General features: G+C 30.7%; 1 protein-coding gene and 1 non-coding gene across 6 annotated transcripts in view; one reads left to right on the top strand and one right to left on the bottom strand.

The window, feature by feature from the left end:
• Positions 1-2,312: 2,312 nt before the first annotated feature.
• The window catches only part of LOC126776716 (inactive ubiquitin carboxyl-terminal hydrolase MINDY-4B), a 43,124-nt gene continuing 22,889 nt past the window's right edge, over positions 2,313-22,547 (bottom strand). For 3 of the 5 annotated variants that reach the window (XM_050499417.1, XM_050499388.1, XM_050499399.1), the window contains exons 2-11: positions 19,412-19,497; positions 19,094-19,323; positions 12,858-13,041; positions 11,758-11,823; positions 8,514-8,584; positions 7,277-7,424; positions 6,722-6,859; positions 4,965-5,044; positions 4,261-4,395; positions 2,313-2,524 (exon numbers count right to left, since the gene is read on the bottom strand). In XM_050499417.1, coding sequence (XP_050355374.1) covers positions 2,461-2,524; positions 4,261-4,395; positions 4,965-5,044; positions 6,722-6,859; positions 7,277-7,424; positions 8,514-8,584; positions 11,758-11,823; positions 12,858-13,041; positions 19,094-19,251 — 1,044 coding nt within the window. In that variant the 5' untranslated portion in view covers positions 19,252-19,323; positions 19,412-19,497 and the 3' untranslated portion in view covers positions 2,313-2,460. Of the gene's footprint in view, positions 2,525-4,260; positions 4,396-4,964; positions 5,045-6,721; positions 6,860-7,276; positions 7,425-8,513; positions 8,585-11,757; positions 11,824-12,857; positions 13,042-19,093; positions 19,324-19,411; positions 19,498-19,819; positions 19,959-20,521; positions 20,787-22,547 lie in introns of those variants that run through there. The other 2 variants (XM_050499409.1, XM_050499377.1) reach the window with 2 other exon arrangements.
• Trnaf-gaa (transfer RNA phenylalanine (anticodon GAA)) lies at positions 18,581-18,653 on the top strand. Its single transcript has one exon. It is a non-coding gene; the product is annotated as a tRNA-Phe (tRNA).

Genomic DNA, 22,547 nt, shown 5'->3' with positions numbered 1-22,547 from the left:
TTTCTATTCCGGGCACTTCAGTTTTAAGCATCCTCTTTTGAATTCATTTTTTATTTATAACTACAATTTTTCTTGAGCGCGGTAAACAAATTGAAGCTGAAAAAATGCTAGTGCTGTAATAAAATAATTAAAAAGTCATTATATTTTAAATATATACAAATCAAATCAACATTACATTACGTTATCATATTAATTTACTTATTGATTGTCAAACAAAAAACTACCCACTTCTCGTCTTTCTTCTTGTCAACTTAGCAACTGGTACATATAATGTTATTTTTTATATAGAATAGGTAGGCGGATGAGCATATGGGCCACCTGATGGTAAGTGGTCACCAACGCCCATAAATATTAGCCAATGTGACACCAACCTTGGGATCTAAGATCTTATGTCCTGTGCCTGTAATTGAACTGGCTCACTTATCCTTCAAACCGGAACTCAAGAATATCAAGTACTGCTGTCTTGCGATAGAATATCTGATGAGTTTTTGGTACCTACCCAAACGAGCTTGCACAAAGCCCTACCACCCGTTATGTGTAATGTATATACAATAATTTGTACCGATTCAACAATTTGTACTTTTTCTCTTTGCAATATAAAAACTAACAAAACGAATTTATACAGTTTTTAACATTTATCTAGTTATAACAAAATAAAACAAATAATAAATATATATTATGATTGAATTTATCTTTTATAAATAATTTAATTGTATTGTCTATAATATGGCTAGTCTGTAACAAAGCCATAACAATCGCTAATTGCTACCGGACTGGTCGGCCGTAGCGGACAAGATTGGTGCCAATAAAATTTTATTCGATGATTAAACTTGTTTAATATATGCAGAGAAGCTACCCATATCAACGTTACGTTTAAGCCGACGTTAAATTTTACGTGAAAAGTTATAAACTGATAAAATTTCGGTTGCGGATTTACTGAAATTTTCTGTATGGTGAAGTTTGCGTGCATTATGTGACCATATTAAAGCCCAGTAGCCCAGTGGAATGAGAATGTAAATCTTAAATGAAAGTCACGGATTCAAATCCGTGAAGCCAATACTGGGTTTTCATATGCATAACTTGTATTTATAACTTATGTAACGAACCATGGTGAAAACAGATATATAGATAGAAGGAAATATTTTTTTACACGGCAGTGTAATATGACAAATACACCATGTATTGAAAGATTATTATATTATTAAAAATATTAGATGATTTCAATTTTACTGTAAGTTAATATTGACATTGTCTTTAAAATAAATAAATGTTGTTTCCTATATATATTTATTACGCGATAAAGGCAATGCAAATAAGACGAATAAGTTCATAGATTTGAAAGATACCTAAGCAATTCTATTAACACCGGTTATAGAATAAATAAGAATTAATCCTCTAACATATTAGTTTAGGTCTACGAAGTTTACGTGTCCTTAATTTGTATTTATAATTAATTTCGTTCTCTTCGATGAAGGAAAGATATCGTGAAGATTAATCCAATTATTACAGAAAAAAACAAGCAACAATTACCTATTTATAATATTAGTAAGTTTATCTTAATACAGAGATGAGTTTGAAAAAAAATGACAATTGAAAAATTATAATATTTGCTTTAATTCATTATAAATTTATTATATTTTTCAACGTCCTCACATACATCGAGTTGCAATCCATCATACCTTGGGATTAAATGCGGATAATATATCAGAAAAAAACTTTATCCAGCAATGTCGGAAGTGAGGATACATTTCGATTGACACAAGTTATGATAAATTACGCTTTATAACATTTGTCAAGGGGGCCATCCATCATGGTTAGTTAAACGGTGCTTTAGATCTTATAACAGAACATGTTATTTCATATTAACTTAATTGCCAAAGAGTATCAGTACAATGGCGAAGCAAATTATATTTAGTATTATCCGTTTCTAATAATTGAAATAAAATATTTTGATATATAACAAACAATACAAAACAAGATATTTGACACCGATATAATAAATGAATAAATAATTGTAAATTGAAGAGTTATCGAAACCTTTTTAATTAATAAGAATTATGAACATAATACCTTAATAAAAAATTACGTTGAATAATATATAGATCAGAAATCATTAAAACAAAGTATTGATAAAGCTGATTATCATTTATTTAATTAAAACAGACCTAGGCGCAATACATTATTATCTAAGAAACAGCAGTAACCAATCTACATCTTACTATCCAAAATAGCAAAAAAAACGATAGAATTAAATATATCATCAACGAAAAAAAAATTCTAAATCAAATCATTAATCCATAACAAACATTACAAATATAACAAGCAAAATAATAAAACGCATCTAAAATCTACGTCATATACGATATAATTAAGTTGAATGATATCGTAAAGCAATTATAACGGCTAGATTCAGCTCCACTAGACCAAAGCCGATTGCTGGAGCAATTAGACACTAAGCCGTTAGTTCGGCGAGTCTCCCGCAAAGGGCACCGGGCCAGACCAAGTGATCTTGGCGTCCTGCCACCTGAAACAGGTTAGTGTTTGTGAAACAATGAACAATTGTATTTCAACGTATTGCATTTGGAACTGGTGGAATTTGTTGAAGATCTTATATAACTTTGGATGGAGATTAGAGACAGATGAGTTGATGATTTATTTTATATAATGAAATGAATGTGAGTGCCTTTATTACGTCGTTTATGGATTTTTTATAAAACTTTATTTAATGTGATTTCAAAAAGAAATAATTTTAATATATTTCGTTATAAATAATATGCATAAAATTAAAATGAAATTGCGCTTTAATCGAATCATTATATTTTTAAATTTCATTGTCACCAGGTGTAAGTAAATTGATTGAATGGAAGTAGTTAATAGTTAACTTGCAAGATTATAGTACTAAGCAAGAGTTGAAATGAAGTAAAAGCTTGTAAGAAATTAAAGGTGTAACAAATACTAGTCAAGTCTAAATACATATATGTATTTCAATTCCGTACTATTTGTCGTAAGGTTAATTTTTAAAAGAAATAATCGGTAAGTATTTATTATTACTATATTTTTAATAATTATTGAAAGAGAGCCGAGCGACCCAGCGGCTAAAACGCGTAAATCACCACTGTAAGAACCGCTGATTTTTTTCATATGCTTAATTAATGTTTATGATTCATCGAATGCTTGGCGTTAAAGGAAAACGGTATGAAATTATGAGAGAGGAGATCTTAGCCCATTACTAAAAAAAATTACGGGTTGCTCCTTTTACTTAAATAATTATTAAAAATTATAATAGACGATTGATTCTTAAGCAAAATTAAAATTCTGTTCGTCTAGGATTACTTAAAAAACAATATGAATAAATTATTGTTTGAGACAGCGTTTTGGCTACTGATGTTAAAAATGTTTAAAATTCAAACCGTGTTCCTGTTATACAGTCCAGTAAATGTTATAAAGTTTTTGATGATTAAAGTTGAGTTGAAGGAAGATGAAATTTAATAATTTTAAACAAACTTTACCAGAAATTAACAGATATCGTGTTACATTCCAAAAAGATCAGACCGAACCAGAAACCTTAGCTTAAATATATTAATTTAAATCCCCTCTAAGAGCATTATGGGAAATTTTAACCATATATATAACAGAGAAAATTTATTTTTAGACCTGTGAGATACTGTACAAAGTTTGCAGATCCATTACCTAAATTCTCAACTAAGGGCAGAGGAGTAGGCCAAGTTATTCTGGCTCAATGCCACTTTAAGTTGGCAAGATAGTTTTACGAAATAACTACAACAGTTTCTCGTATAATTTCCTCAATTGGTAAAATTAAACTGACTCGAGATTTGTAAGTGGGCAATCTACAGAGCATGTTTTTCATTTATTGCTTGTCTTACAATAATTGATTACAAGCAGATATTTTATCTATAATATGTAAGTAGATAAATAATATTTCTTTCATGTCAGAGATGCGTAGCTATATCAGTGAAATATCAATCTTTAAGTTTTATGAATTCTACAGGCAATAAAAAAGATCACTCTTATTTATTTTCTAAAAGTGATAAAATTTTAAGTATGAAATAAACAATGAAAACAATATTATAATCAATATGATAAGATGAAATCGACCGTCTTATTCATAGCATGATCGCTTTAACAGTAAGATGTTTATAAATAATTGATCATAATATTGTCATGAGTTATTTTTAAGTGCAGTTTCAATATATCTCATGGTGTTACAAATATAGAATTTTAGCTTAAGTGTTTTGTTACTTAGTATGAATAAGTTTCTCCAGTGGGGTTGCACTGATGTCATCATTTCTCAAAGTCACACTGTCTTCGTGAGCTCGAGTATCCACGTTCAGAATTACATGGCATCCTCCACATGTGTAGTAGTGAATATCAAATCTAAAATCAAATATCAAATCTAAAAAAGAATAATTTAATAATTATTTCTGCTATAGTGGAGATATTATGTACAATTTTCAAATACCAAAATAATTTACTTATATAGCTTTCGTATTATAATTAACAAATAAATTTGATACGAAAAACTATTACAATAACCAAAACTCATAACCTTTGAGGGCAAAAATTTCTATCCTGACAAATATATATATTATTTTCAATTTTATCATTGATTACTTACAACGTAATTATTTTTCATAAGAACTGGCAATTAATAAAGTGGAAATGTATTTAGAACATAATACTTCTCTTATATACTTCTCTTATATATTATATAAGGATTTCCTTCCTTAATAAAAAGATTTTTTAATAGCTAATACTGTTTTTTTAGTAAAACGATTTTTAATATTTTTACTGCATTGGTTTTTACAAACCAAAAATTTTGAACGATTTGTTAATGTTTTAGAAGAAAAATAATAATTAATTAAGAATGATATTAAAAGCAAATTGGGGTCCATTTTGCTGTAAATGTTTCTATAAGTTGATGTAATTAATTATTCAAATCGTACCTTCGTTCAGCATGATAGTTCCTCAAAAGCTCACGATTAGTGTTAAAAAGCACACCATAGTGACCAGAGCAGCTTGTTACCTAGAATTAAATAAATAAGCGTTTTAGGCTAATACCGTTAATTAAAATATAGAAAATTCTTTCTGAATATAGAAAAAAATGTCTATTTTTTTTGGATTTATTGTACTCAAGTAACTTATTTCCGTCAATAGTATAAAAAGTTTTTACATCTTGAATCGATCAAATACTTGTATCATTAAGAAAATATACAACATAAGATATACCTTTAATCGCCTTATTGGTCATTTCAAAATTTTTATGAGAATTATTATTTAAGACGTTATGTGGTACACGCATAAAGAAATAGTGTTACTCCTTCAAATATCATAGTTGACAAATTAATCGTGGGAAAAATATGCAAATAAAATTATTAATGGAGCACCTGCTTTGACCGAAATTACAATATCTGTCAATTAAAATGTCATTAATGTTATAATTTAAGGTTTGGATTTATGTATCGAATGCCGCATTCAATATAGCAAATCCGTTACATTATAATTTAGTTATGAATATCCGATTGTATTTCTGATAAAATAACGTTTGGTTTTATCGAAATAGCTCAAACTAATACATTAATTACATTATATATATCGATGTATAATAGGAAGTCACATTGAAATCACATTCACTTAGGAGGTCTTAACAAACAATGCTACTGATTTCCAAAATGTCATCGGATTATTTTAAGTACACATTTGTGTGTAATTATTTATACTTAATTTTAATTATAATTGATTATTTATGATTATAATTGTAGTGTACATACATCTACAATAATGTATTAATTAGTATTTTATAATATGAATATATATTATCTGTGTTTCTATCCATCTGTCATCTCGGATGACACACATCGAGTAGCGCGGGAAAATAGTATATATATATATATATTATACTAATATATACATATATATATAAATATATATATTGGTATTGGCGCAAAGTGAAGACGGTGTGTGTGCATAGCGAGTTGATATGTAAAATATAATATGAATTATTTCATTTTTAATACCGATATTACGACTTGAGTTAAAGCACGGTTATGATACCTGGAATACTTTGAGCAATTATGTATATTATTATCATATTTAGTTTCCATACAATGTCAATTTTGTTATTAAATCATGCTTACTAAAAATCTAGCTCAGCTTAGTCATGGTTCGTGTTATCATATATTATAAATGTGTAGCAATTTTATTAGCTGTATTTACGCTGAGGAACCAAAAGGAAACAAAAACTATTTGCAAAATAAAAAATCCTAATTGATTGTTAAATAATTGCAATAATAGATAAGGACGTGGCTTTTGAATATAAATTATAGTTTTCGTCTCAGTAGGGAGAATTTTACAGAGCTACATCACTTTTTATGCTAACTGTCTTAGACTTGTATAAAACTTAGGATTTATCCCATATTTTTTAATATATATAATCATAGCTTTAATATAATAAAAATATCCGCCTCTTGTACAGTTCCCTTATCTGTATTCTATGTTTAAGTTTTAATTGGTATATTAAGAGTATTAATATTGTATTGTTTTAATATGAAATAAAAAGATATTTAGTGGTCTCATACCTACAATATCATACAAGGATATTTCCAGACATAAGGTGTACAATCTTGGTATATACACTACACGTGTTGGTCTGTTTTGAAGCAAACGGATTAGCTTAATAATAATAAATAGAAGTGTACTAAACCCAAATAGGCAGAGCCGGGGTTTTAAGCCTCGATCCAGGATACTGCCTCGATATATTTTTAGTGACGTTGTCATCGTTTCCATACCAAACCAGAAGACCCACGGGGCTTCGTGATAGCACCCCGAATTGCGGCATAGCCTGGAAATGTCATATTTATTATTTATTTTATTGTTTATTTAAGTCTTTATGCCGGAAGAAGCAAGACAAGTTGAACCTTAACTAAAAGTTTCTTGTAAAAAGATTAAAATTCTATACAACGTAATACAGCACATACATTTGTCAAAAAACCTTTCGAATAATTGATCCGAAACCGGAGATTTCACTGAGAGGAGTCATAAAAAATAAGCAGATTTTCTTCCTCACCTAATAACTGTAGACATTAACAATAAATTTGCTAAATTTATTGATATCTTGCATAACAAATATACAATACTAACTCATTTGTATATAATCTATATAACCTTAAAAAATGCGACTTATTTACCAAAAAGTTTATAGCCTTGACATAAACTTGACAACTACATTATAAACTTTTAAAAAATAGAATTATCTTACATAATGATCTTCATCGCCAACGTATTGCACTCCGTTATGCAAATAAGGCGTCGCCCGTCCGGACAGAAGGAGGGTCGTCACATTGAGTGATCCCTCCACTTGGGTCGACACAAGATAGGTCAGCTTACCGTCGAGATCTTTTTTAATGCTGGAAAGAAAAACGTGTCAGCATACTTGACAATGACGATAAATGTCATAATCTTCTTATTGTGTCAATTACAATTATTTTATAATTATAATTATATTTATTTATTTATTTATAATGGCACACTTACAACATACATTTTTTACTGGTGGTAGGGCTTTGTGCAAGCTCGTCTGGGTAGGTACCATCCACTCATCAGGTATTCTACCGCAAAACAGCAATTTTTGATATTGTTGTGTTCCGGTTTGAAGGGTGAGTGAGCCAGTGTAATTACAGGCACAAGGGACATAAAATCTTAGTTCCCAAGGTTGGTGGCGCATTGGCTATAAGCGATGGTTGACATTTGTTACAATGCAATAATAGTATATCTAATATGCATGTCAATTACAAGAGTACATAGCACTTCAAGATTCATCTAATCAACGTCAAATTAAAAGTAACAAAAAAATCATCAGTAATTTAAAAAAAAAATGTCAAAATTAAATAATAAATAATGTCATTATTATAATAAAAAATCAATCGGTGAAATCATAATTAATAATTATTAAAAGTATTAATTAAACTAATCATGCATTTTATAATAATTAAGTAACTTATTTCTAAAGATTGAGGGAGAGTCACAAAAAATGTCAATGTCCTAAATTGATTTAACGATATTGTTATATTTATTACACAACCGTACTAAAGGATAATAATTTTATACAATTTATACAATTGTATCTTAAAAGTTTATTGTGTTATTGTAATGTATTTTGGAAGCTGCCCATTCCAGCTTAGTACGGGTAAAATTCTAAAAAGTTACCCCAATAATACCCTTTTAGTAAAATAAACATATTTACCAAATTTAGCTATCTAGACATTGAATTTATAAGTATAAATGGAATTGGTGTGTGCGCGCAAACACAGTTGCAATTTTTATTTCCTCTTTCTTATAAACCGATGGGTTGGTAACCGAGTAACCGATTGGTTGGGTGGTTCAGTCATATCAGATATGACTGAACGAGATCAGGCACAGCTTTGCGTACTTTACGTTAAATTTGAAAAACTTTAAAATTCAGCGCACAATGAATTAAAAAGACATTAAATACTTACTTCTCGCAGCCTCTCGATAAGATGCAGGCGTATAATAGCAGCAGAGAACCCGAACCGTCTTCAGACTGAAACTAATTAAGAAAATTACGCTTAGCTGATTTTAATACAGGACAAATATGTAATTTCTATAGTAACTGACAAGTTTTTTGTCGTATCTTTTACGTTGAATAATTTGTATTCTGAGCCGGCGGTTACTTTATATTTATTTATTTTGATAATGCTTGATGCATTTGTCAAAGTTCTAGTATAGTATTTCTTTCTATCCAGACTTTTGCGTCCATGCTTTTTTGAATTCCCTTTATTATTATTATATTTTTTAATCGTTTATGGCTCGTTTACAGTTTTAAATTCATTCTAGTTTTTATAATGAGTCGTTAACAACGAAACGCATGTCGGGGATTCGGATGTGGTAAATAAAGTAAATTTTGGCTAATTTAACACATTTTGAATACTAACTAATATTAAAATGCAAAAGTGAGTTTTTTTAAATTGTTTGTTTGTTACGCTATTTTAAAACAAAGTTATTTGAAATCAAATGTACAACTTAATAATATTCTAAGACAAACTCACTTAGTGCGGTGACATCATCCGCATTTATAAAAAAACTTTGAAAGGAGTTCGTATAGCTTCGACAGGTCGACCGCGGAGATTCAGATAAATTGTAAAGACGTTTTTATATGGGAGAGTTAGATTAGGTTAGGGTAGAAAAATGAGAGAAAAAACTTATCCTTCGAAACGCAGAACGATTATTGTAAATGTAATTTAAAAATGCAAACAATAACTAATATAATTATAATATTGTTATTCAAAATTAAAATTACCTATGTTATTAAACAATTTTGTCATCTTTGTTGATACAAAAAGAAGATCCTTATATTATTAGCCAAATATATCCCACCGAAGAGCTTATACTAAAATGTCCATGAGTAATGGGTAAAGATTTTACTAAGAATGACAAAAAGGATTTTCACCTCGGCAATTCTACCGCTTTCTCTATTTACATGCGCTATTTAAAACCAGAACGCAACAATACTAAGTATTGCTGTTTAGCTGTAGAATATCTGATTGTAGGCTATCTGGTTGGGTGGGATTGGATTGATATACACAGGCTTGCACAAAGCCTTACGCCTAGTCTCCATGAAAATATATGTACATTGTGGGAACTTTAATGGTGATCGGTCAAACGAACAAAGACTATCAATTTCAAACATGTATACCAACGAGTATTTAGTATATAAGTTATCATACAGCGAAATTTTCATGGAACCGATTCAATGAATTTCGAATATACTATCGCATAATGATCGTTCCGCGGCGCATAATCCAGATAAAATGTAAAACAGCGGTCATTTGCAAATGCATAATTAAGCAGCGCTGGAGCGCATAATGCTACGGTTTCGTGTTTTATTTTAATTTTTATTCTTATATAATTGAAATAACTTTAACGAATAAAATAATTTTATCTCGCATTCAACAGCGACTCGAACTGTAGCGTACTGAGTAGTCAAAATTAACCAGAAAAATCTAGTTTGTTCAACGTCAATGTTTATTTACTTATACTACCTAACTTTATATGGGTAAAATAAGAATTTTATTTTGAGAAATTTTTTATATAAATAAATCTCTACGCTCGTATTATATTAGAGCGTTGTCATGAAAACTAAACTAAAATTCAATTATCGTCATTTTCCGCTTTTCTTAACATTTTTGTCTATGCGCATAGCTTTTAAATCAGATACGATTGTATTAGAAGACAAAGTTATCGACCAAAGTAAAAAAATCATTATTCAATATATAAGCCTTACATTTGATAATTGATTGAACTCAATTATTTTTTTATCTCAAGATTTACTATTATAGGTTTTATGCAATAATTAAATTATACACAGAACTGTCGAAACGCGTCCTAACGATTAAAGTTCTAAGCGCCGACAATGTAAGTCTTAAGAGTTAAGTCTACTTCCGAAAGATTTTTTGACTAGCCATATATAATTTTAGGAAAGTATGATGACAAATATAACCAATTATATAATACTCTCTTCAATAATAACCAGAAATGTTACGAGATCCGCCATACAGACATTCAAAGTACTTAAAACAATGCTCAAGCTAATGGAACTACGTTCCGTTTCCGTCCGCGGCTTTGTATGACATGTATGCAAAATTTCATGAGGATCAGTTGAATAGTTTAGACGTGAAAGCTTAATAAGCAAACTCACGTTTGCATTTATAATATTAGTTAGGATGCTTAAAGCTATAATAGTTACCTATTTTTGTCAAAACTCGCCAAGCAGTTTTGAAACATATTGTAATAATATATTGGGAATAATTACAAGGATTAAAATACGTTGGTTTCAGTAGTTCATTTATCAAAAATTAATGAATCAGATTTTTCATGTTTTATTCGTGGATACAAATACCACATTTAATCAATGCTGCGTGGGGAGCCACTACTGATACTGACCACCATTATCAATCGCGGCTTTACTCGCGAAAAATTAATAAATATTATTATTTGACCGCATCACGTTTGTTAAATCTGAATGCTTTTATTTCTTTTAATTATTTATTTAAAATTACAATAACACTTTAAACGGATCGTTTATTAAAACTATAATACGATTAAATATTAAACGAAAAGTTTCAGAAAAATTAAACTGTGAGTTGAGAAGTTAGTCAATCCTTATAATTAAAGTAAAGTAAGTAACAGCCTGTAAATGTCCCAATGCTGGGCTAAGGCCTCCTCTCCCTTTTTGAGGAGAAGATTTGTAGCTTATTCCACCACGCTGCTCCAATGCGGGTTGGTGGAATACACATGAGGCAGAATTTCGATGAAATTAGACACAAAGGTTTCCTCACGATGTTTTCCTCCACCGAAAAGCACGAAATGAATTATAAACAGAAATTAAGCACATGAAAATTCAGAGGTGCTTGCCCGGGTTTGAACCCACGTTCATCGGTTAAGATTCACGCGTTCTTACCACTGGGCCATCTCGACTATCCTTATGCCATAGCATTTTATAAATCAATATTTTTATTTTGTACAACCTACAATGTCAACGCTCCCCTAACAATGTGAACTAAGATGTTATGTCTCTTGGGCCTATAGTTATGTAAACGCACTTACCATTAAAACGAAACAAAGTAATAATCGTGTTACTACCAAGTCAAACCTTGCAATTACAAATGTAGAAGACATTTTAATATGGACGGAAATATTTTATTTACATGAATAAATACTCACCAAATACAAGTATCTCTTGAAAAATATCTGCAAATCCTCCAAACTTATAAATTCGAATAAGTGCAGCTTGAAACATCAACAACCAAATTAGTCTGTGGAAATAAAATCGTACATTCAGGATCATCCTTCTTTGCACTCATCTGATTTGCTTAGACTTGGTAAAGTTTTAAACTCCTTATCAAAAGAAAAACCTGATGAAATTTTACATATTTTTTAAGTAAGACTATTTTTAATACGACTGGATTTAATTTCATATAAAAATTTCACGGTAGAATTTCATTGCAATTTAAAGTAACTTGATATTCAAGTTCAAGAAGATCACTTTCTTTTCTCTTACGTGCACAGAGTTGCACGAGTTTTAATTTTTATAATTATGTTTGTATATTTACAGATATATACTGTTTATAACTATATCTACGTATATTATATTACACACTTAAACTTCATTTATATTATAAATGAAGTTTAAGCAAGTGAAGTTAGAACAAACGTAACATAATTCTCATCATCATTATACGTTATAAGATTGATTACTTTTATCAACATTGCACTTAAAGCACTCTTATCTTTAATGAGTTCTATCACTGAGAAAAAAATCTTCTACATTTTCGACCGTGTAATTCGAAATTTAAAAAAAATGTATTATCTTGTGATTTTTTTGTATCGATGCATTTTCAATTGTCTTGGGTGCTTAATAAAATTACACTTCAACGTATCAACTGGATGAAGTAACAGATTAAAAGAATGCGACGTCTACGCGAAGAATGGAATTTCGCAAAATATTTGCTTAATACAAGTTACATAATAACGAAGATTGATTCCAAACGACAAGAATATTTGATGAACATTTTTTATTTTAAATCTAGTTCAGATTTTAATAATTCCTGATATACTAAACTAACTACTAACTAAATATAATGAATAGTCTTGACAGTATAAATATAATTATTCTTTCACATAGTTTGCTGTTAGTTGACATTAATGGTTGTTACTTCACACCATAGGGCCGTAGAGAAATGCTGTGGTCTATAAAAATCATTATTTAAGTACAACTATATACCTTCATAATATAATTTTATGTGAAATAAATAAAATCTTACCATTTCAGTGATCCCATCTTGATAATACGAAGAACTGTGCTGCACATAGATGGTGCTGGTTGGCAGAGCTACCACGACTTTTACTTCAGTTTGAGCAGTGAAGCCACCACCACAACGCCATATCACTTCGCTGCAAGCTCGCCACAATGCTTCTTCTTGACGATCTTCGTTAGGACGTAAATAGCTAAGTATGAAATAAAAATAAAATCAAAAGCCACAAATATATCATTTACAAGAACCTACTGATAATACAGAGTAGTAAAAAATCAGAGATAACTCGTTATATTATGACTTTATAAAGATCTTTGTACTGTTTCTCTACTGCTAAACATTAATACTTTATTGTATTGATTTTGGTTAAAATTGTTGTTTAAGAGATTAAATTTCATATACCACAATTGGTAACACCTTAACGACTCCCATAAATTTATATAATTATTAATTATTACATAAAAGCAAAAAACAAAACTGATACTTTTGTTTAAATATCCTTAAAGTTGTAAATACTCCTGATTTATCGTAGAATTATATAAGAAGTGGTAATTTAAATTTCCATATAAGACTTTGTTCTAATTGCTTGTTTAGTTTGACCTTTTAAGTTTTTAATCATGCACGATACAGCGATCGACATTATAACAACATAATTTATTACTGGCACGCTTAGCACAATATACAATGACGTATAAATTCTATTTTAAAAATCGAAGCAGTGTCGATAGCTTCACCACACCACATCTTCATTTCACTGAAAATTTACAACGCTATTCGCTTCAGTATCGGCTTCCACGATCAAAACCAATATGCTTCATAACATAATATAAATTTAAGGTTCAAGTCAATACGAAACCCACCCGCAACTTTGTGTACTTTAAAAATTGAGACAGAATTTTTAGTAAGCCCTACAAAACTTGGAAATATGTATTATGTTTATATGGATGAATCAGAGAAAATATACGCCTTATCAGTTTAAAAAAAAAAATGTTTACGTAAAACAGATTTTTTTCTATAGAATACGAAGGCGGACGAGCACATGGGACACCTGATGGTAATCACCATCGCCCATAGACATTGGTATTGTAAGAAATGTTAACCATCGCTTACATCACCAATGCGCCACCAACCTTGGGAACTAAGATGTTATGTCCGTTGTGCCTGTAATTACACTGGCTCACTCACCATTCAAACCGGAACACGACAATACCAAGTACTACTGTTGTGCGGTAGAATATCTGATGAGTGGGTGGTACCTACCCAGACGAGCTTGCACAAAGCTCTTCCACCAGTAAATAGATAAGCCTGGCAAATAATATCTTCAGACATGGTCCTACTACCAAGTAAAAAATATTTTTTTTGGACAATATGGTCTCTGTTAGAGATTAACCTCAACTGAATATATTTAACAAAGTGTATAATGTTGATAATATCCACAGTGACATAACTTTAAGTTATAATATATAACATTTTTTTTTCGGAAAGTGAAATTTTCTCTAGAGGTTAGTAAAATTCTGTTTTTCCATTATCCCGCATCCCCTCGAAAGTTATGGTGAAGGAAGTCGTTATAGAAACATTTTAACAAGCGAAATTCCTCTGCAAATCCCAACCACACTTCGAATAGTCCATACATTGACGCGCTATTTTAACTATGAGTTACTGTCAATTTAAAACTTCGCTGGTTTTACTATAATGTTCCATTTTAGTGAAATATCGTCATGCCATCGTTCGGATTTATGCTAAAGCACGTGGCATTCTAGAGAATTATGATCGGCATTTTGAAGGTACCTTATATATCTGTGGATTAAAGTATTCTGAGTAACGATAATGTTGCGATCGTAATACGATATATATACTGCATAATTATTACAGTATGAAAATACAGACGGAAACTAATATATTAGTTGAATAGAGGGCTATATGGAAGAAATAAACATTTATGTATCTAAAATAAATAATGCAGTATCATGTGAACCACTCCAAGTATTTTTTTCAGTGGTACCATCTTGTAGTTCACGTTAATTTAACTAATGATTGATGTCACTCATACTCGTACATACCTATCCTTTTTATCTTTGATATATCCTATAAATATTTAAATATCTCAACGGTAAAAAGCTAAGCATAAGTCCTTGCTGTCGCTATCAGTGTATATAGAAAGATTCGATTGTAATGATATTAAGACCAAAATAATTAACGTGATACGTACTTAGACGTAAATGAAATGGGCTTAGTAAAATGTTACGAACAGCTTATACGTGTTTAAATGCTAAATGTTCAAGTACGTATAAAAAAAGTGTTTAGAAAAAACTATTCCCAAACTCATTCTCGATCCTCTAAATATCGTCCCTGACTCCACAACACCCCGTTCGTTGTAAACATTCCCTGTTTTTGAAAGGAAATGCCCGTAATTTTATTCTGTCGCCTGGTCCAACAGTGTTGTCCGGATATCAGTAAAGCCACTCCCTCTTGAATTATTGTTCGGTACAGCGTGTGAAAATGTACTTAAGCTTTGAAAATTGTTTAACAAAATTCGTGCGGTGAGGTGAAATCTTGTATTTCTAGATTTGAGAGTAAACTTTAGTGATATTTTACAAGATGAATCGAAGAGTTTTATATATAGTTTGCTATGTATTTTTTGAAATAGGATTTTTTTTTTAATTTTCCGCTGATCGTTGTTTGTATTGCAAGTTGGGTATCAATATGACCTGTGCGAGTCATATCAATAATTTGAATTATTATTCACTGGCTGTACCCGTGGTCTCGCTCGCATGAAATTCTTTTCGTGACAAAAATCATTTTTCATCCATATCTTATAATGATGGATTTAAGTAATTTTAAAATATAGACACAAACAGAGAGATTCTGGTGGTGGTGAAGGAAATACTCGTGAGGAAATCTCAAAGATGTGTAAAGTTTGAGTTAGCAAACGTCTGTCGCCTTCAACCTATATTGGCCCAGTATGTTGGACTATAAGCTCTTCTTACCCTATACTAAATTACCCCTTAAATTACCAATTTTGGGGGGAAATTGCCAAAAATCTTTAATACGTGTTATTTTATTTTTCTAAGATAAATAAATATAATAAAATCACACTTTTCTCGTTTAAAAACAATAATAAATTAGGTAGATGGCCTAGTGGTAAGAACGCGTGAATCTTAACCGATGATGGTGGGTTCAAACCCGGGCGAGCACCACTGAATTTTCATGTGCTTAATTTGTGTTTATAATTCATCTCGTGCTTAACGGTGAAGGAAAACATCGTGAGGAAACCTGCCTGTGTCTAATTTCATTGAAATTCTGCCACATGTGTATTCTACCAACCCGCATTGGAGCAGCGTGGTGGAATAAGCTCCAAACCTTCTCCTCAAAAGGGAGAGGAGGCCTTAGCCCAGCAGTGGGACATTAACAGGCTGTTACTGTACTGTATATATATAATTTATCAATATTTATCTCTTTCCAAAACAAATCTTGAAATTAGTGTTGGTTGCTTGTACCGAGAAGCCTTAAAGTATATTAATGTTCACATTTCCTTGACAAAATACGGCAACACCTTTTGGGACACTACTATTTTTTATCCCCTATAATTACGTCTTACAATCGTATTTCGTAGCCATTTTTATCACAAACTTACTGCAAGCAAGTTCGTCAATTTTAGTTACTTTACGTTACCTACAACTAGTAATTTACCATTTTGAGAGGTGAATTTAAAAAAAGCAGCTTGTAGTCAGCCATGCTCCGTACCAAGCATATATTTCTAATATATAAAAAAATTGTGTCACGGTGTTTGTGATCAAACTCCTTCGAAACGACTCGACCGATTTTTATGAAATTTGTTATGTATTTTACATACGTATTTTACTTACGTTTTTATTAGTAAATACAACAGTTTAGTCTATTTGTGTGTGTGTGTGTGTGTGTGTTACAGTGAAAAATGCCAGCAAGACGCGAGGGGGCCCATTTGGGCCGTCGAACTAATAAATAATCAAGCATGCGTAATAGTAGAGCAGAAGGAACAGGCGAATAAATTTAACCATACTTTTTTTGTTATTGTTTTAATTTTCACGGGACCGTGTCTTCATCGCAATTTTATGGAGGAAAGTCAAGTGTAAATAATGCAATCTTGAAAAATAAGTTAATAAATAAAATTCATTATACACATAATTTGAAAGTTTACAGTATAATCAGGAAATGATAGTATAATCATAGGCAAAAAAACTATCGAAAGAAAAAAAAACAAATTAAATGATTATTACTTATCAAGCAATTATAACAACATTTAATTTATAGTAGACTCTGTTTTGATTGCTTGTTACTAACTTTTAAAGGCATTTTTGATATTTAATTTATTGTGAAAGTACTTGAATTACTTTGAAAATATTCAGAATAAAATCGTTTAAAAATAAAATCATTATTCTGAATCAAATTTAATTATTTAACGCAATAAGTAAAACTTAATTCCATTTGAATTCTGCAGCGCCACCTTTGAACAGACTATGTTTGTTTATATAGTTTGTGTGAAATAAATCATCTCGAGTTGTGTAAAATATTAAACTATATTTCAAAAAATATTTTTAGCGGCAAGTAATTCAATTTGTCTGTTTTAGTAGAAACTATTAGTTGCTAAAAATTCAATCGATTAAAAGGCAATAAAAAGACGCGGTTGCCTCACTGGAATTATAAAAGGATTAATTTAAATTAATGTCTTAGGAATAACGGCAAAATTAAAATACTCGCGCATAAAGAAAAATTATGGTGATGGCCAACGTTGCGACAGCGAAATAAACAGCGCAAAGATTATGTTCCATTCGTATGTAGTAGTTCATAAGTATGTTTCCATATTCTACCGCCAACCAGCAATATTTAGTATTGTTGTGTTCCGGCTTAAAGGGCGATGGAGCCAGTATAACTACAGGTACAAGGGACAATTTAGTTCACAAGGTTGGTGGTGCATTGGCGATGTAAGGAATGCTTAATATTTTTACAGTACCAATGTGTATAGATGGAGGTGACAATTTACCTATATTATAAAAAAAAAACAAATAACGGCACACCTTTTTCAGGAGTTCTGTCTCATAATGTGGGACACTCACACACAAAATCCGTAGACCTAAGTAAACAATAATAAATAAATGCATGAAACAATTCGCAGGGTGATGTTTTATGCATGTATGTATAATGTCAATCAATAAGTCGCGAGGCCAAACGATGTCCGTTTGTGGCTTAGATTTAGGCACACTGTTTATCACACGGACAAATATACGTGGCATGTTCTTAGGTGGGCAAACCAGCTTAATTGTGTTGGCTAAAGACGGACTGACAAAAAATATCGTACACTCAATTGCTCTTCGCAATTAATTAACTGCTTTAGGTAAAAATATTTACTTTTTTCACTTCATATTTAACTTTTAATCAAACAATGAATATGTCCATTACATCAATGAAATACATTGAATTGAGAAAATGAATGGTTGGTGTTTTTTCGTTTTTATCGGCGGTTATCGTCTACAGCGTTCCTTTCCTTTTTCTGTCATAGATCCCATCCCCCTCACACACTTACAATAAATTCGTTACTTTTTATTTAAAAACCAAAATATTCAGTAGATATAATTTATATGGCAGACAACATTTGCCAGGTCAGCTAGTAAAATATAATATTTGTATAGCGAAGCAAAAATGCGCTATCGTAATACGATTAAATTCAAACCGAATATTTCAATCAGTATCATATCGCCGAAATAGCTCAGTTGGGAGAGCGTTAGACTGAAGATCTAAAGGTCCCTGGTTCGATCCCGGGTTTCGGCAATTCATTTTGCTTAAATTTCCTTTCGTTTCTATTTTATGAACTATTCTTCAATTATTTAAAAAACAATATTTAATATTATTAAAATGAAAGTTTAATCTATACTTATATTATAACTCAATGAATAAACAGACATGTTCTGTTTATGTTATCTCATCACGACTAAACTACCGAACAGATTGCAATATTGTATAAAAAAAATACGCTGATAAATTATTTTATTTAAATAAACGCATAAAATAAATAAGTTTATTTCATTTCACGCCAGTTGCAATAAAAGAGAAATAAATACATTATCGGAAATAAAAGAGATCTATTGATATATTCAATCAAATTTTATTTCAATTTAATTGAATATCAAATTGGAATAGAATTAGTGGAAAAAACAAAAAATCACACGGACGAAGTAAAAGGAAACAGTAAATAATTAAATATAACTAACCTGTCAGGTGGTTCCACAGACTTATTATCCTTTGTCATAGGACGTGAATCGAAGAGCAACCATTTAATAATGTGCGCTTGAAGACCAGCTAGAAGCGATCTGGTCCCATTCCGCGGTGCAGCGAGACCATAACCAAGGGGCTGGTCTGAGGGTCTCATGATGAGAGGAGTATGGATCCATTCTCCGCGTGGTGGGCATGAAGAAGTACCGAATGCTGTCACACGAAGTTCCTGTTAGATTGGAAAAAGTATTTGTTATATTTTGTTCTATTTGTTATCTTATTTTTAGAGCAAATATTGTTTTCAATTGCACACTAACGATTGCCAGTTCTTCGGTGATTGGATTCCCTCCTACTACGGCTGGCTTTAAACCCGGCTGTCTATTTCGCGCGTATAATACGCGTTCTGTAAACAAAAATAACATTAAAATTATCTCATCAAGGGTCAGGAATTGTTAAGTTTCATTACAGTAATAAAATATAAAATAATTTTAAGAATTTGAATGCTATTTTGTGAACATTAGTACGCCTAGCCATGTCATATTATATCTTATGTTACTTAATTGTTGATATTTTTATATGAAAATAATCATGTTCTTTTATATCCACTACAATCTGTTTCGTGTTCTTCTTCTAAATTTAATATTTCGTTGCTCCAAAACTAAAACAATAGTTCAATTTACTTTTTGTTTGTCATGGTTATAACTAATATTCGAGTTGTATCGCACCATATATTATCTCTTCTTGTGATGTTCCTAGTGCTTGTTTTCGTATCATCACGGATTTGTTTTAGAAACTTAAAAAACATTCGATAATTAATTGTAATGTATAATATTTTTAAATTAGGAATATAAATTCGAATAATAATTATAATGATCTTAATTAACTCTTAATTTTAATTATGTCTTAAATTAATCTTTATTAGGCCAAATTTGAAATAGATAAACTTCATATAAATTAAGAAATGTAAACTAGAACACGTCTAAAAGAAAAAAAATGGAGGCTTAACGATGTAATGAACTAGATTTACATAAAGATAAGAGATAAATTAATGGATAAACGTAAGATGTGAATGGTTCAACCGTACGACTTCCACTATTATACTATTGCCAATCCGAAGACTTTTATTGAAACAAGGTGATACGGAATTGATTTTAAGTGAATAAAGCGAAGCAAGAATCGGTATAGCTATATTCCAAGTGTGAAATGTGAACTGCCTCGTAGTAATTGCATTCGTGTCACGATATAACAACAGCGTAAAATACAGAATCAGATACTGATGCAACGCCAAGGAATACTGAATATTTAGGTAATATCAAAGTTATTAGAGAAATGTCATAGTTAAATAACACAAATATGATGCGTTGAAATTAATTATGAAATGTATATAAGAATGTTTTAATAAATAAATAACAATTTAAAAAAAATACCTTCCATATTATGCATCAGAGCTCGATCATTGATTCCTCGAAGCTTTTTCAAAAGACTGATTCAAAAATGGATGGTCAAAGTTTCGATTAGTGCTGGAAATCAACTGCGAATGATTTTATTCGAACGCAGTACCACTCGTATGATGGTCACAAATTGTGATTAAGTACTAGCTAGATTCTACACAAGCGGGTCAAACGAAAACAACTTTAAATGTCCAAGTAATAAGGTCGTTTGAACTGCATCAACGTTGGTGTTAAAACACGTCACACCAGAGTCGGTAGTTGATATCAAATGGATGCATTTACGAGTGGTTTGATGCAATTTGCCTATGTTACACGCAGAACAGCTTTTAACATTGAGCAATCAATTTCAAGGCTTTGTTGGCAGGACTGTGGCGTGAATAACTTCGTTTCGTCGATAAATGCGTTGTTTATTAAAAATACATTAAAATATTGTTGATAGTGTGTGGCTTTTTTAATATTGTTAACTTTTATTTAGGATTTTATAATACATTTATTGATGTCTGTAAATGCGTCTAATTTTAATTAGACATTTTTCCGGATAAATGTTTTCTTTGACAGGCACGAGGCTTGTCCGATGGAAAATGACACCAACACCGGGAGGCCTTGCAAATAAGTTGCCGACCTTAGATAAGAGATAAATGCTTACTGAACGTAATATTATGTAATTTTTGAATATGACGAATTGAATAATGACGACGCAGTATAATACATACAATGCTGATAATTTTATTGGGTTTTAAGATACAAGTTGTCAATCATAAAAGCGCATCATACCTGATAAAGACACTATAATATTTTATCTTAAGAAAAAATATCGCACGCCATTAATTTTAAAATATATAATTGTATTTATTTGCTAGTAATAATTTGTGCAAGCTCGCCGCTCTCGGTCTCCCTAACTCGTTAACTCTATTCGGTCATGTCGGTTTTACAAAGTGGAAAGAAATAAATAGTGCACTTGTGTTTGCATACTACATGCAATATAACATTATACGCAATTGGCTAGTCTCCAGAAGTTGCCCAGGAAAACATCATCAGCATTGATTAATATGGCTACGCTCTGCTTAAATTCAATTTCACTTAGAGAAAAAAGTGATGAGTGAAAATAGACTCATCATCCTTATTCCAACCTTACGAGCGGATTTTTGCTTAAAATTTAAACGGGACTACCCTGAGATTATTTCCATAAGTAAAAGAATAATTAATGTTGGTTCATAATCAGAAAGCAAGGAGATTACACAAAAAAAAAAACACTACACCTCAATTTTATAAGTCGTGTTTTTTTTTGTTTATTATTAAGCGTCAAGGTAGACTAACGAATAAAGAAAAACCTGGTTCACAATCCGCAAGAATATCGAAGGAAAATCGGTCGAATTGATGAACCCCTCTCTAAAGTTGGGCACTACATATACTACCACAATACTATAAGATACTCTAATACCTTATCATAAATTATCGTATATGTATATCACGATGATTAAAATTTAAAATATCAAATCACTCAATACATTTATGATGCAAACACATTCACATTGACAATTCCAATTCGAACACTTCTTCCATATCGAAAGTTTGCCACCTACCGACCTTATAGAAAATTAGTCTTTTATTTTTAGAACCGATCGCGCCTTCGTGCGCCATTGCAATATAAACCGCGGCCATATTTCAAAATGGAGTCGTTTGATTTCGAAAAAAAATTGTTAGTTTTTGTAGACGATTTATTTACACAAGTAATGTTCTATTGGTTTTTGTTTCGTTTTAGTTTTTATAGTTTGAAGAGTGAACTAAAAGTGATCGCTTTGAATGAAAACTAGATAACATTTTTATTTCAAACTTTTATTTGAGATATATACAAACGTCACTATGCTGTGTTATATGTTGGACCCGTTTTTATAAATATTGTTGTATTTTCATATAAAATTTAACACTTATATTAATATTCATAATTTTTTTAATGTACTGCCGTACTAAAATGGCCGTCACTGGACATCCGGAAACTTAG

The sequence above is a fragment of the Nymphalis io genome, chromosome 2 (genome assembly GCF_905147045.1).
Source record: "Nymphalis io chromosome 2, ilAglIoxx1.1, whole genome shotgun sequence".
Taxonomy (NCBI): domain Eukaryota; kingdom Metazoa; phylum Arthropoda; class Insecta; order Lepidoptera; family Nymphalidae; genus Nymphalis; species Nymphalis io.
Note: the sequence above shows the minus strand (reverse complement) of the source record. Positions and strands in the feature narration are given on the sequence as shown.